Genomic DNA, 18,973 nt, shown 5'->3' with positions numbered 1-18,973 from the left:
TTATTCATACCGCAGTACTCCCCAAGAAATAAATAAGGAGAATAAAATTAATATTAACGCCGGTGTTATTCTTCGTTGATCTGAAAAAAAAAAAATAACAAATATAGAATAGGTTATTTTTTAATAAAAATAGGATTTTTAGGAGGAGAATAGCATTTTTGGGTCCGTTTCACGCTTTTCCTCATTAAATAGCAATTTGAATTTCAGGGAAATTTCCAGTTTGTAATTAATTTACTTACAGATTAAATAATTAAAATTAAAATATTGTAAAATTATTCATACCGTTATTAATCTCAAAGTTTTGATTGTATGGGTTTGGATCTGTGAACAAAAATATATATTTTTAGTAATGTTAGATTTCAGTATGAGAATGCGCATATTTTTATATGTACATTTGCTTTTAAACCAATTTGTCTACAGAGCGATATAGAAGTGGCTGACGATATGTTAATTATAAATATGTCATGTAATCCCAGAGAGAGGAAACGAAACACACAAAAAGAGTTGTCTACGGATTCGCTTGCGTGTTAGGAGTTAGTTATCAGTTGTTAGGCAAAAGTAGCCTTTTTCCTTCCATGGAACTCAAGCTTGGTTCATACTAATTTTACTAACGAGCTTTTGCATTTATCAAAATATATATACATTACTGATATGGATATGATGAGCAAATAAATATTAACAATTTTTCATCACCAATATGCCATCAACCTTGGGAGCTAAGGTGTTATTGCCCTTGGGCTGAAGTTCTACTGGCACACTCACCCTTCAAACCGGAATACAACAATACTCAGTATGGATGTTTATCAGCAGTATATCTGATGAGTGGTGGATTTCTACCAAGTCGAGCGTGCACAGAGCTAATATAATAAGATTTCTTTTCTTATTATATTATTTTAATATATACAACACAGTATATTATTCTTACTGATAGTTATTTTCGATATATTTGATTTCATCCTAAAATAATATGTTCTAAAACTAATTTTATATATATATATATATATATTATATATAGCGTTCCGGTGGTTTCCACAATAAATCCAGACGAATTACTGTACAGACAAACGACTACGATATCTTTATGTTATTTGATTCGTTTGTCTACCGATTGTCAGTGCTACGTAGAAATCGTTAAAGATAGCGAACTTAGAAATTGCTACGACAAAATGCATTTCGTCGATCGTCGAAGTCCGATGGTCTGACATCGTTTGCCGAATGTCTTCAACGATAAAGTACAGACGACAACGTACGAAAAAATATGGATACTTAAACTTCTTCCAGCAAGACAGATATTCGTAGAAGTTCAACCGGTTTTATATATTTTTTTTTTAAATTGTATATTTTTACATCTTACCCGTATAAATAACAGTGATGTTGGTATAGACATCACGATATATTTTTAAAAATTAATTTATAAAATTTGCCTTTAACTTTACTTTGCTTCGAGGGAATTAATAATAACTTGTGTTACACCGGGACTCAAACGATCTCCGTACCAAATTCCATCAAAATCAGTTCAGTGATTTAAGCTTGAAGAGGTAACAGACAAACTTACTTTCATTTATAATATTAGTATAAATTGAGTTATTGCGTAAAGTGTGATTTATTGAAATGGACCAGTATGGAAAACCTTGAACTCAGAATGGATTTTTTTTTGTTATTAAATATCTATCTATCTATCTATAATATGATTTTTAGAGAAATTAAAGAAATTTATAGTGAAATATAAAATCGATGATATGATGACTATTCTATCCTTTTGATGAATTTAAATTTTAAAACCCGAACGTCTAACATAGATAAAAGTATCTTTTTTATAGCGAAATTTGAGTTCAACGAAAATGTATTTGACGTTGCTTTTGAGGCTGTTGTGAAAAGTTTTGTAGAGACCAACAATGATAGTTTTGTCCGCGGAATAATATCGCTACGTGCATCCAAAACTACTGCCACCAAAAACTCATTTATACTTGTATTTTCAGAACACTTAGTTCAACATAGTTGTAATATACAATATTCTGGCGTTTCGTTTTGTATATACATACAAGGTTTGATTGAAATATCAAGTCCAAAGACTTGATTCAATCAATTCAATGCAACATTGTAATTGGCATTGTAACGCATGCAAGTCTAATTACAAAATTAAAATACATTAGCTAATTGTTTATAAAATAAATCGAGGATAAATAAGTGTAAAAAGATCGCCGATCAGTTTACAGTTTCGCGTGCGTGAAAAAACAGAAATAATTCAACAACAAAAATATTCCTAAATATGGTGCCAAGCAAACGCCTGGCCTTAAAAGTCACAGCATATTAAAAAAGACTTAGATGTAAAATCTAAATGTAACGTATCCCTTTGGGTAAGATTCTATACTATTAATATATACATATTTATAAAGTTGTAAAGTTTGTGTGTTTGAACGCGTTAATCAGATATTCTACTAGTCGGATTTGTAAAAAGATAATTATTTTAAATAACCTATTCGCTGAAAAAATATAGACTATAAAACATCCATGATGTAATCCAAAAGGTAGGCTAAATGTAGATGAAATCGCAAACCTGGTAATGTTAAACATAAAATGAAGAAGAGATTTAAAAAAAAAATTCTAACCTCTGTAAAATATTTCCCTTTGTATGTGAACATAGTTTGCTTCAGGAATTTCCATGCGACCAATTATTTCAACCGTTGTATCAAGTGTGTTTGTTTTTATCAAAGCCGATGCTACGCCTTTATAAAGACTGTCATCCATTTTGGTAATTTTTGACGTTGAATTTAATAGTCTGAAACAAAAATGTATATCTATATAGGTTCAATAAAGTCCGTCACCACATTTGTTTGTTTGTATACAAAGTGAAAAAAAAAACATAATCACGTTGCCTCAGAATGCACGATATCATCAAATAAAAATTGGTATTACTGCTATGGGTGTTTTGATTTTGGTGGCCCTATAAGCTGACGCTTAATAGTAGCTTAATAATGAATAATAATATTATGTTAAATATTTTCGGCCCATTTAGAAATAAAATGGTCAAAAATTACAAATATAGGTTATATTTATATTGTTCATGAACATTTTACAAAGTATTAGGATGATATTTGTCGATTATATAAAAAACAAACAAGCTTTTTGGTACTATTTCAATAACTGCTTAAATGGTTTAATTTAAGTGATCTAATTTCGAATTTTTACTCTTAATCGAATATATAAAACTGCGTCGGTAATTGATTATTATATAATAGTCCCACGCAAAGTCAAGGCGGTCGCTTGTTTGGCGCGATTTAATTAAGTTTTATCAAGTAAATATTTTTTTTATTTTTTATTTGAATTGTGGAAGATAATTATAAAATTAGCTATTATTGATACATATTGGTAAAAAAACCTTCGGGCTATATATTTTTTCTAAAAATTATAATAACTTAATTTTATTAATAATGTATGTTATAATAAATATTTTTCTTTAAATATCTTCTAACAATATTGAGGTAAGTATCCAAATACCTACGGGACAAACTAAATCTGGTAATGTAAATGCATTCATGTGCATATGGCTGGGTTGTTAGCAAACTCGCGAGAAACATCCGAATTATTTAGTTCGAAACTCCAAAGTATTGGAAATACACGGACCAATACTCCATTCGACTCGTCGCCGCAATTAAACGCCACAGGAAAATCCCTAATTAGCCACTTATTCCCAATCGAGATACGATCGATAGAATCGTTTTTTATTCCAGGTTAAATATTTCTTCTTTCACTTCAAATAAAGTGTTCCATTTTACGATAAAATTTCCGAAATTGACTCAAATAAAATTTTCTAACGCCAACTGTATTTAAGTCCATTTCGGAAAATTGAAAATGAAAGAGTATATTTTACGTTGCTTTTATAGTACTAATAATTTGTCGTATGTTTTTAGATTAAGGAACATTCAAGTGAACATCCAGTATTATTCGAGGACCGATTTGGGACGCCTGTGAAGTTTTCCGAAGTCTACTAGCAGATTGTTAGAATCGATGAATACAAAACGAGGTAGAACAGGACTAGCAAACGTGCTAGTGTTTGTAATTTGTTTTTATAGTAATATAACGTCTGATTTTTGTTATCATCATGATTACCTCCTCAGCTCAGGTTAAGTTAGTTTGTTTATGAGATATAAGGATAATACTTTTTTAATGTATCAAAAGATTATTCAATTGCTTAATCAATAGATTGGGCCCAAGATGGTCCCAGTGGTTATAAGTCTTGTATCTTAATTAATGATTGCGTCTTCAATCTCAGGTAAGCGCCACTTAATTTTTACGTGCATGATTTCTGTTTATAAATCTAGTAAAGGAAACATCGCGAGGAAACCTACATGTGTCTAATTTCAACGAAATTCGGCCACATGGCCAAACCACATTTCACCTCCTCCTCTAAGCCCAGCAGTGGGACATTTACAAGATGTTATTTTATTTTTCATAGTTTTTAAACTAATTATTGAACAGCTGAGTTACAAATAAATAGAGCGAAACAATAATAAGTTATAATAATAACTGCTACGATTTTTTGTGAACATGTACCACATACCATATACTTTTGTATTGAGTGTTTTGTAAATATCCCGAAAAATTTTAATTCCTCGATAAAAGCCTCATCTTTTCTTAATGTAAAGTTTTGGAACTTATATTGCAGTTGATTCTTCCTATTCTTACTAAGACGAACTGTCTATTTAAATGAAAGACGGTGACCAGACGTGCGTTTTCACACACACGCTGGCAGGCTCCGATCAGATGCATTCGGTCTTCGTACACGTTAGACGACGATGATATCTAAGCACTGGTGGTATTTAAGACGAAGAAGAACACATGAAATAAAACATTGCTTTCTATTATACGAGAAAGATTTTCATAAGAAACATTTGAGATATAAATAAAGAGATTATGACACTTTTTTATGATATAGGTAGGAGGTGCAATTAGGACATCTAAAGGGGTTACCACCACCTATAAACAATGGTGCTTTTATTATTAACCATTCCTTACATCGCCAATGCACCACCAATCTTGGGAACTTAGATATTATGTCCTTTATGTCTGCAACTGCACTGGCTCACTAACCCTTCAAACTAAAACACAACAATACTGTGTGCTGCTGTTTGGCGGTTGAATATCTGATGAGTGGGTGGTACCAAAATAAACGGCTTGCACAAAGTCCTACCACCAAGCTAATATTTTTTAAAATTCTTTCTACTTATGTCCGTTTTTTCTGAGACTGAGGTTTTAGGCATATTGGTGCCATCGCGTCTGCAAATTCATCCATAATGCATCTGATCTGAGCGTTAAGATCAACGCTCTTCGGAGTAGCAAAACGTCCGTCAAAAAATCCTGATCCGTTCTTTTTCTCGGATCTGTCTAAATAAGAACAGTGATATATACATCGTAATGCCACTGTCACATCCTTCTCTTTAGACACCTTCCTGGTGAGATCGGGAGACACAATAAAGAGAATATCATTCGACACATGCATTTAAGCTTTAGCTTAGATAAGATTTATTTATTTTTAAATACACAGTATATATTAATTTGTATAACGTTTACGTTGGTGTCGATGTTGATTAAAAACAAACAGATAAATAAAATTCACCTCTTCATAATTAGTGAACATTACACAAATAAATTGGTCATACGGTCTCTTGGGTGTAATAGTTTAATCGGTGTCTGCGGAGCAATTATTTTTGAATTATGGTAAAATTCAAAACGGTAACAATATCTATTTTAAATCATGTTTATTTTTTGTTTGTATACGTTTCTATACAATTAATGTAATTGCAATGAAAAGCTTTAGTGTGCTGACATCTAAGGATTGTATATTTAAATATTTTAAACAACAAACGGAGAACGAAATCGCGACCAGTGACTTGTAATTAAATAAATAAACATCTCTATTTTCAATTAATTAAAAAAGAAAATTACTTTTGACATTATTTTATTTTTGCTGCGAATTAAAATCCTAGTTTTTAAATAATGTTTTATTATTCTTATACCTTGAAATTTATATTACGACGATTGAGATTATAACGATGGATGGATTGTGTGAAAGACGATATGGTTAGAAATAATGTTACATGTGAGATGACGTTCGACAGAGAAGTATGGAAGAAGAAGACATGCTGCGCCAACCCCAAGTAAAACTGGGATAAGAGCAGGAGGATGATGACCTTGAAATTGATATTTGATAGCATACTTGTTGAATATACAATTAAATCACAACTATAATTACAAAAAACTATTGGATTATAAATAGATATTTCTCAGATCTCACTGATCTTTATAACTTCTGTAGAACTTATTAACTAGAACTATATTCTGTATTTTTATTACTTCTGTAGAACTTATTAACTAGAACTATATTCTGTATTTTTATTAATGATTTTCTTTTATTTTCTATGTCCAGCGAATAATAATTTAAGCTTAATATATAAACATTAATCAAAGTATATTAGAATTAATATATAATAAAATATATAAGATAAATAATTGGAACAGGACGCTGACTATGGATATATAATATGTTAATATGACAAAGCCATACCTGCTCTCCACATTACCGTTAAATATCTCGACACCGAATACTGATACTCGCCATATTGTATGTTAATTACGTGGGTGGATTTTAATTACGGCACGAAACAATTAATTAAATTTACTCACGGGTTATTATTTTTTTGACGTTAACCTACGTTACTTATATATTTAGCAGGTATAATTCGGTTTGATAGGATTTCTGTCAGACAATGTTCGTGGTGTAATTTGTAAAATCTCGAAATTAATTTACAATAGTACACTTGGTTATTATTACCTAACGGTTTTATGCTGCTGATTAATTTTATACACAATTACGTAAGTATTAAAATATTTTTTCAACCAGTATAATTTGTTTTAGTTTTATTTATTTACGATCCTTCTTGGTTAATATTCGTTAAAACATTTCAAACAAATTTTAATCTGTATCTGATTTGTGATACGATATTTATTCTCTTGTATGTATATTCTTTCGAAGATTTTACCATAATTATAAAGTGTCCAATGATGATTGCCGTAGCGATCTCGTTTTGCTTTAAATAGGAAGACATTTAAAATACTGATGCAGATATTTCATAAGACTTAGAAGTTTTAGTAACTTTATATAAATAGAACTAGTCTATATATCTATAAAGAATTTGCATGATATTTTTAATTAACATAAATTAGTAGCCAGAAACATGCAATATTGAATTGATACTTTTATTATAAAGAACATTTTGTTATAATATCATCAGGATCAACTTTAAAATTTCTTTTACTGTTTTTCATATAATTCCTGAGGGCAATAGGGTTGGTATAAATGATATCTTTTTATTTAATAGCACCCGTGCGAAGTCGAAGCGGGTCTAGTAGCATGTACTATATAATAATAAGATTCATCAATAAATTAACGGAATGTCAGGTGAGAATGAGACTGCGTATATTGCTGTCTCTATTCTTTTCTAATATATTTAATTCGTCTTGTATTCTTACCTATTTGCAGCAAATAGTTCCAATTTCGGATACGGGTACACTCCTTCTATTTTATATATTATGTTGACTATTGTGTTGTTTTTTAGACGATCGAGTATTAAATTGGATTTTTTTTCAGTTTCTGAAATGAGAAAATATTTTCGTTTTAGAAATTACAGTAGGTTCATTAATATGTTTAAACTTAAATACTATTTCAATTAATTTAGTTTATTTTTTATTAAACAAAGTCATTAAACATGGTGGTGGGCCGCCAAACAGCAGTGATTCTGGTTCTGGTTTGAAGAGTGAGTAAGCCAGTGTAACTACAGGCACAAGGGACATAACTTAGTATTTATATCGCATTGCTGATATATGGAATGGTTAATATTTCTAACAGCGCCATTCTCTATGGCCGGTGGTGATCACTTACCATCAGGTGACCCATTTTCTCGTCCGTCTACCTAAATTATTAAATATAACTATTTGTCTGTGATAATGAACATTTAAAATTGTTGCTTCACAATGTTTCTATAGCGAACAAATCTTAGTTTTATTTATTAATGTAAGACACTTAGATTTACTGTAAAATGCAATTAAGTAATATTAGCAGAGAAAGCTTAGTAATAAGGCTTATAGTGATGTTGGTTATAAGAAAAATAGACGCGTCGATTTAAAATGTTTAAATACCAGGGGAAATAGCTATGTTAATTCTTTCCAAGAATGAAAATATTTTAGGGAGTATATTATGGAAAAAATACCAATATGAAATATTATCAAAGATTTCCTTGCCCTAATTCCAAGAAGATTTATATTAAATCTGAATATATTTTGTTAAAATGAACCAAAGCTCTTAATAATTTAAGTTAATTTTTCATTTACTTTTTATATAAAGTTGGGCTTGTTATTCCTTTAAACGAAAGTTGAGTTGGCTTTTTTTCGTTATTTGTTACAATATTGGTTTAATGCGTACTCACTATAGACTCAGAAAACTCAATTCAATGGAATTCGAAGTCCTAGAATAGTTCCTCCATGCATGTCCAGTTGTGATTCAATTTTGTTTAATAGCCTTATGATAAATTGAATTACAGTTTTGTCATCCGACACAAACAACTATTCAAATGTGTAATAATATTTAAAATTAGTGGTGAAAAAGTATGCACACTAAACGTATCGATAGCGCATCACATCCGTGCTTAACGGTTGCAGTGATCGCGTATTATATCCGTATGGTTTCTGTTCTCTTGATGATACCGGCAAACATTAAATAATAATAAATAAACATTGGACAACATCACATACATTACTCTGATCCTAATTTAATTAGCTAAAGCATTTGTGTCATGGACAATCAGAAGTAACGACGGTACCACATACACCCAGATCCAAGACAAGATAGAAAACTAATGAACTTTTTCTACATCGACTCTGCCGGAAATCGAACCCGGGACCTCGGAGTGGCGTACCCATGAAAACCGGTGTACACACTACTCGACCACGGAGGTCGTCGTTTTGAATGATTTCGCCAACTTTTGAATGACACCTTCAAAAGAACTTCCCAGTAAGGTTACGGTGTAAACAATACACAAATATTATATTATGTAAAGTATACTTTTATTCATTTATCAAAAACAAATATTTTTTAACATTAAACATTCGAACAATATTGACTACATTGAATGTTTTAAACGCTAGGATAAATTATATGGTAATCAATGAGCCGATTAATTATTCATGCACTGCTAGGTAATCAGGAAGCTAACCAAAAGCTGGAAAATTTTATTTGCCCCGCAAATAAACCCAGGCGTTATACGGAGGTATTTATAAAGCATTGAGATTAGTGGCACATTACATGATATTTGTTAAATTCAACACCATGTATCTGGTGATATTCATTACGTCGCATCGGTAACTATTATTTAATTAAAATACTGAACTAGCTGAATAGCCACTACATAAATACTGATTGACTAATCAAACTGAGCTATTTTTCTGACATTATGATTAAGTGTGTTTAATTAAGTGAATTCTATAGGATATTTTAAAAGAACTAGATATCTTAGTTATATTTAGTTGTTCTAAATTTTCAAATAAAGAAATTGACATAAACATTGCGAAATCATTTAATTGCAGAATAATTACATTTTTGTCGTGTGTTAAAAAACTACATTCGAATTTTAAAAATTGTCTTATTCTTCAATTGATATGAAATTTAAAACACGTCGATCGAGTTTGCTCGTTAACATGTTGCAATCAAATGCTGTTTGTAGTACGGGCAAACTTGGACAAAGTAATTTCCGTTTCGTCTCAGTTCACAAAGCATGTTGCTGTAATGTTCAGTACACGAGTACTTAATATTACGTGAAATTTTAGCTGAATACCATTATTTATCAGTATTCGAGAATATTTTACGAGAACGGAGGTGTATCTCCATATACTTTAAGACTTTATTTCTGATTCTGATACTGTTAAATCAATAAGATTAGCTAAACTTGATGGTAGGGTATTGTATAAGCCAGTCTGGGTACTACCCACTAATCATATTTTTTACCACCAAGCAGCAATGCTTTGTATTGTTGTTTTCCGGTTGGAATAGTAAGTAAGCCAGAGTAATGACAGGCACAAGAGACATAACATTTTAGCCAAGGTTGGCGGTGCATTGGCGATGTAAGGAATGGTTTATATTTCTTATGTCTATGAGCGGCGGTGACCACTTAGCATCAGGTAGCCCAATTGTCTAAATATTTACCTCCAGCACTATTATCTAGTTTATTTCTAGTTTATCTGTTGGGGTAAAGGCAAGAAATGGTCACCTGTCCAGGTGGGACATCACACTTAAGCCTAAATTTTAAGACCTATTTTTAATCAATTGAATCTGAGTAGATAATATGCTTGGTAATATTTTCAAATATATTTATTAAAATTGATTTCTTCTCAAACATTAAATACGTTATATTTAGCAGATATTTATATAGATCTGCATTTTTTGTCCAAATGAAGAACGCTCTTTGCAATTTTAAAACATTTGTAAATAATGTCCTTACCATATATGGTCATAGAGTGTGTCATCCTATCTTCAGAAAAGCGGTTGGTCACAGCGCAGATGTATTTTCCAGACATAAATGGAGTCGGATTTTTGATGTGTAGAGCTCGATATTGCGAGGACGGATTATTCGAAGCTACGTGTGAGAGGTCAAACTGTAAATGATTTTTCTTTCTTTATTGCTAACAAAATTGGATAAACGAATTAAACGCAGATGAGGCACTCGATAGTGAAAATTATGTCTATAGACATAAACACTGTAAATCCGTATCTACGCCATTTATCTTAAGTACAGTTTCTGGTAGCTAATTTATTTGTTTGTTTTACCTTACCTTACTTTACCTATTCCCTAAATAAGAACCTATCGATACTAACTACTACTTACAGCCAGCAGAATGACTAAAGTGCCTAATTTTAATTTATTTCTTTAATAATGTAAAGAAAAGTATTATAAAATTTTCTCTTGCGTACCAGATTTTGCAAATTTAGTTATGCTTGGTTGCCATCGTTTGTTATCTTCAATTCTAGAAACATGTTTGTTCAAAAAACCGGAGTACGCTTATGTACAATCAACCTATAGCTTCACATTATCTTTTTCATAATAGAATGTGATCACACACATAAATATGACTAAAATTATTTAATATTTTGAACATACCTGTTTCTTAAACATCCCAAAAGCTTGTGGTTTATTAGGCGGTTTCCATCGGTACACGAGGTGGGACGTGTCATTAAAATACCACTTTACAGTTAGATCAGTTGTTTCGTTTGTATGAAATTGACAGTCGAGGGTAACAGCTTCTTTGCTGCCGTATAGTAATATTTCAGGTCCTACAATTTTATATATTTTTGGCGAATTCATCACAAAGCCTAAAACAAACAATTTAGGATTTAGTTACATACGTATATATACATATAATTTTATACACACACCAAATTAAAATTAAAATCAAGGAAAAATATATTCACGAGGCAGCCGGCTTAATGGCACTGTGACGCATCGCTCGCGACTGACTCGTCTATATCGTATATATTTTTGTTAATGCTTTGCTTTCACAATATGCCAGGCTATGAAATATTCGGAAAATACAAATTTAATTATGGAACACACTCTATAATAATAAAACCTCTGTTTATCACAGTGACAACAAACCACAAGCCTACAAGGTAGACTGGCAAAATTGGCCACCTGGATAGCTTAAATGGTCAACGCCCATATACATTGGCGTTGTAAAAAATATTTTCTTGGATCTGTGATAAGACTATCTCACTTACCATTCAAATCAAAATACAACAAAACCACGTTGTACTGTTTGACGTTAGAATAAGTGATAAGTGGGCGGTACCTTCCCTTGGTTTGCACAAAGTCCTAACTCCAGGTTAAGAAATGAAAATTAAATGTTAAAGGAACATGGTTCGGAAATTTTACATGCTTTTGTCCTCATATTTACTACAAATGAACGCACCATTTTAACAGTGAATGTACCTCGATTTACCCCATCAATTTCACAGGGCAATATGAAGTCTGAGTGTTCCAGGCAAATGGCCTTTGCAACAAACGATATAACACAGATGCATGTTTTCAATTGTGTCAATGCCTCGTGCTTTACAATATTAGGTAATATCATGTTTGAACGATCTAAGCCTGATTCAATCCATGTAGATATCGATTTTAAGCCTTCTGTTCACGAGGCTATCGATATTATTGTTCGGACTGTTTCTACTCTAAGCTTAAAATACTTTACACAGACGAGTTACGTTGCTACCGATCACAGGAATTGGTGTTAAGGATTTTACAAAAAAATGCTTACACTACGATAATCATCTCAAATTTGTCTTGTTATATCGAGGAAATTGGGCGTATTGGAAATATATTATTTATATATTATTTATATTTATTTATATCTGTAGATTGATCATATTGCATTGTATTTAGATATGACATTAAGAAGTTGATTTGTCCATAACTAGTCTTATATTAATATAAATAGATTAGAAACTTTTCATCATTTTCAGAGAAGATTTTAAGTTAAATATTATCATAAAATATAATTCGACGTGTAACATAGGCACAGCAACGCCTGGCCGGTTCTGTTAGTTTTAAATAATTGTAATTAGTCCCTTCATTGAACGTCGTGACATTCAATGCGATTGATTTAGTTCAAAATCATTAAGTATTCCTCGACTTGCACTAATATTGAATATTATAACAATAATTTACAATCATTTGATTTTAATTATTAACTTATATATTTACTCTTCAGTGTTTCTTCTTTCACATTTCATCGTTTACTAAGCCTATCTAAGTTATTTCTTACTTTTTTTTCTCGCTTTACGCCCTGTGTGTTCAGGATTAATGTTACCCTCCGGGGTTAATATCATATTGAATTGAATTAATTATTAATTATTAAGTTTCCTTACCCCGATGGAACATGAATATAAATGAGATTAACGAAGAACGGTGAAATAAACACGACACTATTCAAGAACTCAATACAACGTATTTTTGAGGTATTATATATTTTATTAAAATAATAAATCGTCACTAGTATAAAATATATATGAATGTGTGTTTGTTCGTTTGTCATTCTTTCACGTAGTGACTTGATTTTTTGCATTTTGATAGTTTTATAGGCCAGAGTGACATTAATTTATCCCGAGGCTTTTTATCCCTGAAAAAAGCACGGAAGCGACACTTCGCTTAAATATATATATATAATATACTCTTTAATTATTGGTAGTAATATATATTAAACAATACGGTTGAATGCCGAAATCCATTAAAACAATTGAAGTTTGGATGATTCAATTAAGAATAATTTAACAGATTTTAATTTTATACAAAACACTATAAAGATCGAATTTATTATCTGTTAATTTTTTTTTTTATGATATCGGTAGGCGGACGAGAAAATGGGCCACCTGATGGTAAGAAGGTAAGACCACCGCCCATAGACAAAGGCGTTGTAAGAAATATTAACCATTCCTTATATCACCAATGCGCCACCAACCCTGGGAACTAAGATGTTACGTCCCTTGTGCCTGTAGTTACACTGGCTCACTCACCCTTCAAACCGGAACACAACAATACTGAGTACTGATGTTTTGCGGTAGAATATCTGATGAGTGGGTCGTACCTACCCAGGCGGGCTTGCACAAAGCCCTACCACCAAGTAAACGTTAATGTTTTAAATGATTATTTTAAAATGAAGCAAGTTAGAAAAACTTAGAATACAGTGATAAATGATAATCAACTATATTAACAGTATTTCTTTCGCCGTACAGTTTCTCCTACAGAATTGTTTAACAATTGTTTTTAAGTAGGTAAGACTGGTATTTGGACTGGACTGATGATAAGAGGTCGCCACCTCACAATTGGCATTGTAAGAAAAATTGTCCATCTCTTTCATTGCCAATCTTGGGTACTAACATATTATGACCCTTGTTTTTAAAAATTTCTGTTGCACAATGCAAGTTCAAAGAACCAAAACATTATAGCTAGCTTTTTTTCAGTGGAGAATATGTAGATACTGACTTCCCAGTTGCACCAGCAATAAATTTAGATTACCTACTGACGTGACAATTTAATGTAATTATTATATATGTCATCTTGCTTGATGAAATAAGGCTTAAATTGTTCAAATCTGTCCACCAATTTCAAAGTAAACGAGAGCGCGATAAACACGCACATTTTTTAAGTTGGTTACAATAGTCATGTTGGATGGCACAGTAATGCGTGGCAGTCAATCCATCAAGCCAATCAAAAATATTAAAAGTGATAAAAAATATAGAATTGTTTTAAAATGAAAAGATATAATATACGATACAATAGCCCTCAGGCATGGTAGATATTATAATTTAAATTTCCTCTTAAGCCGCAGAATAATTATTCCCGTTATTTGACTTGAAGTGAAATTACACCGAACGAAATTCTCAATGGATCAAAATTGAGTAAAGAAATGGGAATAAAAAAATAATAAGAAAATTGCGACAGATCAACAATGAAATAGATTATTCTTACTTCCAGTATTTACCTAGCATTGAAGGTTGATTTCAATAAAATGTCAGCGAATTTTTCATTACAATGCTCAGAAATATTAACATAGAAACACTTGGGGAATTAAATTCTTGATCAAATTTATGGTGTTTTGCTTGAAAGCGACAACGGAAAATGTTATAAGCGTAAGTGTTTTATTGAATATCAAGTTTTATTATTACTTAATCTACATAATTATTATAACATTATAGGTTTTTAAAAAGAACGATTTCAGTAATTGTGTACATCATGATATTATTATTTTTGGTTGAAATCATTGGACTTCGACAGTCAGTTTTAAATGTCAAATTTTAGAGATAGCCGAAGGGTTAACTGTAAAATTTCATATTTATTATTGGACAAGTCCATCAACATAACTTTTCTTTAATAATATGAATATAGCTTAAATTTAACTTCCCGAAATGGCTACTAATGTCACAGTCTTTGAATGACTCACTGTTAGGCTATGATCTCCTCTACCATTGAGCAGAAGGTTTGGAGGCAATCCCACCAAGTTGTTCAAATGTGGGTGGACAGCCATGTGGCATGATTTCGTTGAATTATAAATATCCAGAGAAAGAGAAGAAATGCAGTGATGCTTGCTTGGATTTGAAGCCGTAATCATCGTTTAAGATGCACGAGTTCTTACCCCAGGGCCATCACAACTTTTACTTTATAATGTTTTTTGTTCGTGTTAGTTGTTAGTGGGATATATCCAATTTTTAACGTAAAATTCAAAGCCGTATTGGACCCATATTGGACCTGCATGAGTTAAAAGTTAAAAATAGTAGTTTTTATTACGTAGAAAAAGTTTTCTAAGGACAATATTTACTTATTACTTAATGTTCCCATTTTCAAATAATCATGCTAAATAGCTCTATATGACATATTTATTTTCAGAATCATTATCATTAAATCCTTAACTATATACAAAAAATAATTAAAAATAGTTCCTATATAAAACAAAACCGCGTGTAATGGTGGCAAGAATGCTAGCAGCATTTCCCGGTTGAATAGCAATTCTGATTCTCTGATCAAAAAATTAACCAGTACTCCGGTCACCAAGGGAGGCAATAAGGCGAGGTGTTATATTAAGTTTGACTATTAAATATTCAGCATAGGTAAGCTCTAACACGCTGCCTAAATGAGATATCATTCTTTACAAGAATTTAATCCGAGTAATATATATACAGGACAATATATATATACTCGTATATATAGAGGAAGTATTACATGTATTTTGCAAACCTCTGCATTTTAATTAAATGACCTAAGAATATTTCCAAACTATTTTAATGGATGTGTATTGCACATAAAGGTCTGCTAAGCACGTGGAGCGTTGCGCACGCGTCGTTCCGGTCTACGATTTTGTTAACTTGTCTTGAGATTCTGCCTCGCTTACTCATGTGTTGTTTTGTATGTTTTGTCATTCTTTAGCATTTAAGTTATAAAGTGAAAAGCAGCACCATTTTATGTACTATATCGTTTTTTTGTTGAGTTCTTGTGTTGAACTTCAATTAATATTGAATAAATTATACAAATACAAAATATAATTTATTCAAATATTATATGAATATTTGGTATGTAATATATTTCAATTTATCCAGTAAACTCATATAATTTTATTATTAGTAATTCTTTGTGAAATCAATTGTAATGGTTTAATTGAATGTGGCATTTAAATCGGACGTTTTAATTCTACACAGTACAGAAATATTTAATTAACAATTCGGTTGAGCATAGCTTAACAACAATTGATTATCTGCCCATTGTTAATAATTTAGATTTTATGATGATTTAAAAAGCGATATTGGAATAAAACAGATAATTTATAGTTTTTTATTTTATAAACATTAATATACAAAAGGATGAACAGGTAACTTTTTTTTAGTAACAAGGTCTAAAGCCAGTGTAAAATGCGTTTATCGCACTTACAAACCATGACTAGAGGTGACCGGCGAAGCGTAGCACAGACGGTGCAATACCTCGTGATATTACCATATGGTATCGCAAACAATGCAAGAAGGGTTCGTCTCTTGTACATGAAATTTAGATCCATACATTTATTTCATATTTTTACTATACAACGGTGGCATATTGTGATTACTTAAGTAATTATAAATTTGACAATTAAATTTTGTTTTATACATAGTAAATCAAGTTAAAAAAACCCTTAGTAAAGTTAAGCGCAAATTTAACTTACGTGGCCTAACAGGTGGGGCGAGGAAAAAGCTTCTCATTGCTTTTTGTTATAGTTTACTAGAGCGATAGACAGGCCACCCGATAGTACTACTTGCTTATATTCTATACCTGAAGCGTTAATGACAGAAATAATAATCATACGTTACATCTCCAATGCCATTCGGCAATATATTTGGAAACTTAGTAGTTATGTCACATGTGCCTATTCCTGGCTTACTGAACCTTCAAATCAAAACACAACAATATGACGCTAAAATATATGATGTATGTGTGTGTGATACCTATCTAGACCATAGACAGTTTAGTATTAGCGCCAGGTGATTTTGTGCAAGCGTTACTACCAAATAGCTTAGCTTAATTTTCATTCCCGAACTGTGGAACATATATTAAACTTGTCAACTTTTTTGACTCATTACATGAATACGATTATTTTTTTATGAGGCACTGCTTACATTATCACCACAAATAAGAATAAGCCTACTCGTACAGTTCTATAATGATTTATTCATAATTGTATCGATTCAAGATAAAAGAGTTTTGGAAGTTACTAAGAACTCGTATTCGAATAAGTATATGCAGAATCTAGATAATTATCGTTATCGTTCGACTCTGTCATTTGAGATCGATGCAATATTTAACGTTAGGGAAAAGGTGACTAGGCAATTTGACATTAACTCTCAATGGGTATGCTCTTGCTATTGGGTTATTATCCCACCAAATAAAAATGGTTAAGGTTTTAGTGCTGATTTATAAATTAGCTTGCCATAAATTTAGCTTCTATTGAGCTATGCGCGTCAACTAGTCGCGATACGATTAAGATTACTCATCATGTAGCAAGAGTTATATTATAGTGAAGCAAAAAAAGCGAATATAAATTCCCACTAATGTGAAACAAATTCGTTTTCTGTATGCGCCAAAAATGCTGTCACTTTTAATTTAGTCCGTTCAAATTTTTTGCACACACTTCTGGGAATATGAACTTCCTTTCGATTTTATTTTCGCTTTTGTTGCTTCACTATAATTTTCAGTACTCCATCTGCCTTTTGCTTAATAATCTGTGGATTACTCTATTTTACTCAGCCTGAAACCACACGCCATACAAAATGGTTGCTATAATTTGTGTAAAATACCTACTAAAAATAATAACATAAGAAGCGAAAATTTGCAAAACGTCTTACTTTTGGATTTCTTGGTCCTGTTTTTGTAACAAGTTGTTCAGTATGAGTAAATTATAAATATCTATTTCGTGGAACTTTAATAGAAGTTAAACACATATCAAAAACTTCAAACACAAGCAAACTCAAAGGTCTTCTAAGTAAAATCAAATCAAATTATTCTTCATTCAAGAAAGCTCATAAAAGCACTTTTGATCTGTCATCTTACATCATTGAATAAAATGTAAGCTAAAAACTGGAAAATGGTACTTTTCATACACTGATATTAATAATAATAATAATATATGTACTAATAACACGCAATATGTTATTATATTTGTAAGTAACAGTAAAGAGATAATAAAGCTACATATTTTGTAACTATGAAAAAAAAAGTGAGAGAAATCAAATCATATGAAAACATTAAAAAAACTTAATCGCTTTAATTGTTATAAGTTAAATATGCATATAAAATAATTTAACTGTTAGTTTAATAAAAAGTACACCAGTAAAATTAATATTAGAATAAAAGTTTATAAAAAAAAAATACTTACATTGCGAAATGTTAAGAATAATAAAAACAATTGTACTGAGCCGCCACATCTTAGTGCGAGTCTGTTACAAACACTAGACAAATGCACTCGCTTAGGTTTTGAGCTACAAGCTTAAACAAGTCTTCGTACACGATGTCGCTTCGTAGGGCGATTGTGAAAAAGTCCCGCAATAATACGTGTATATAAAGTTACGGCACGGTGGCCAAACTCACAACGCTACGTTTGTTCATCACCCGCGCTTAACACTGAGTGCACGCTTGAGCGGCGCGTGCGCAATCCCCACCTGCTTTTTTCTTCACTCTTGTTTAAATTTATTTTAAAAATATAGACATATTATTTATTTTTAATTTTCTTTAATATTATCACCGTCCTCACTAATAAACTAAAATCTTTTGCGTTTTGAGTTGAAGTTCAATACTTAATAATAAATACGTTTTAGGTTAACTGGTCCTGCAAAGAATTTTAATAGTATTGATAT

At 31.3% G+C, this 18,973-nt stretch overlaps 1 protein-coding gene across 1 annotated transcript; it reads right to left on the bottom strand.

Annotated features, from left to right (window-relative positions):
* Nucleotides 1–18,639, bottom strand: LOC125077961. Its single transcript, XM_047690096.1, has 7 exons — nt 18,496–18,639; nt 11,208–11,419; nt 10,551–10,704; nt 7,531–7,651; nt 2,610–2,779; nt 283–321; nt 1–80 (listed from the first exon to the last, which is right to left on the bottom strand). Exons 1-7 carry the CDS (start codon nt 18,542–18,544, stop codon nt 1–3), a joined length of 825 nt encoding a protein of 274 aa, XP_047546052.1. The 5' UTR covers nt 18,545–18,639.
* Between the last annotated feature and the right edge of the window lie 334 nt (nt 18,640–18,973).

Source organism: Vanessa atalanta, chromosome 4, assembly GCF_905147765.1.
Source record: "Vanessa atalanta chromosome 4, ilVanAtal1.2, whole genome shotgun sequence".
Lineage (NCBI taxonomy): Eukaryota > Metazoa > Arthropoda > Insecta > Lepidoptera > Nymphalidae > Vanessa > Vanessa atalanta.
Note: the sequence above shows the minus strand (reverse complement) of the source record. Positions and strands in the feature narration are given on the sequence as shown.

Bases quoted from the DNA above. Each gene is read 5' to 3' on its own strand.
- LOC125077961 (XM_047690096.1), bottom strand. From the start codon at position 18,544: ATGTGGCGGCTCAGTACAATTGTTTTTATTATTCTTAACATTTCGCAA. The intron at 11,420-18,495 runs GTAAGTATTTTT...TGTTTGTTTTAG, and splicing joins TATTCTTAACATTTCGCAAT to GCTTTGTGATGAATTCGCCA. The intron at 81-282 runs GTATGAATAATT...TTTTTTTTTCAG, and splicing joins AAACTTTGAGATTAATAACG to ATCAACGAAGAATAACACCG.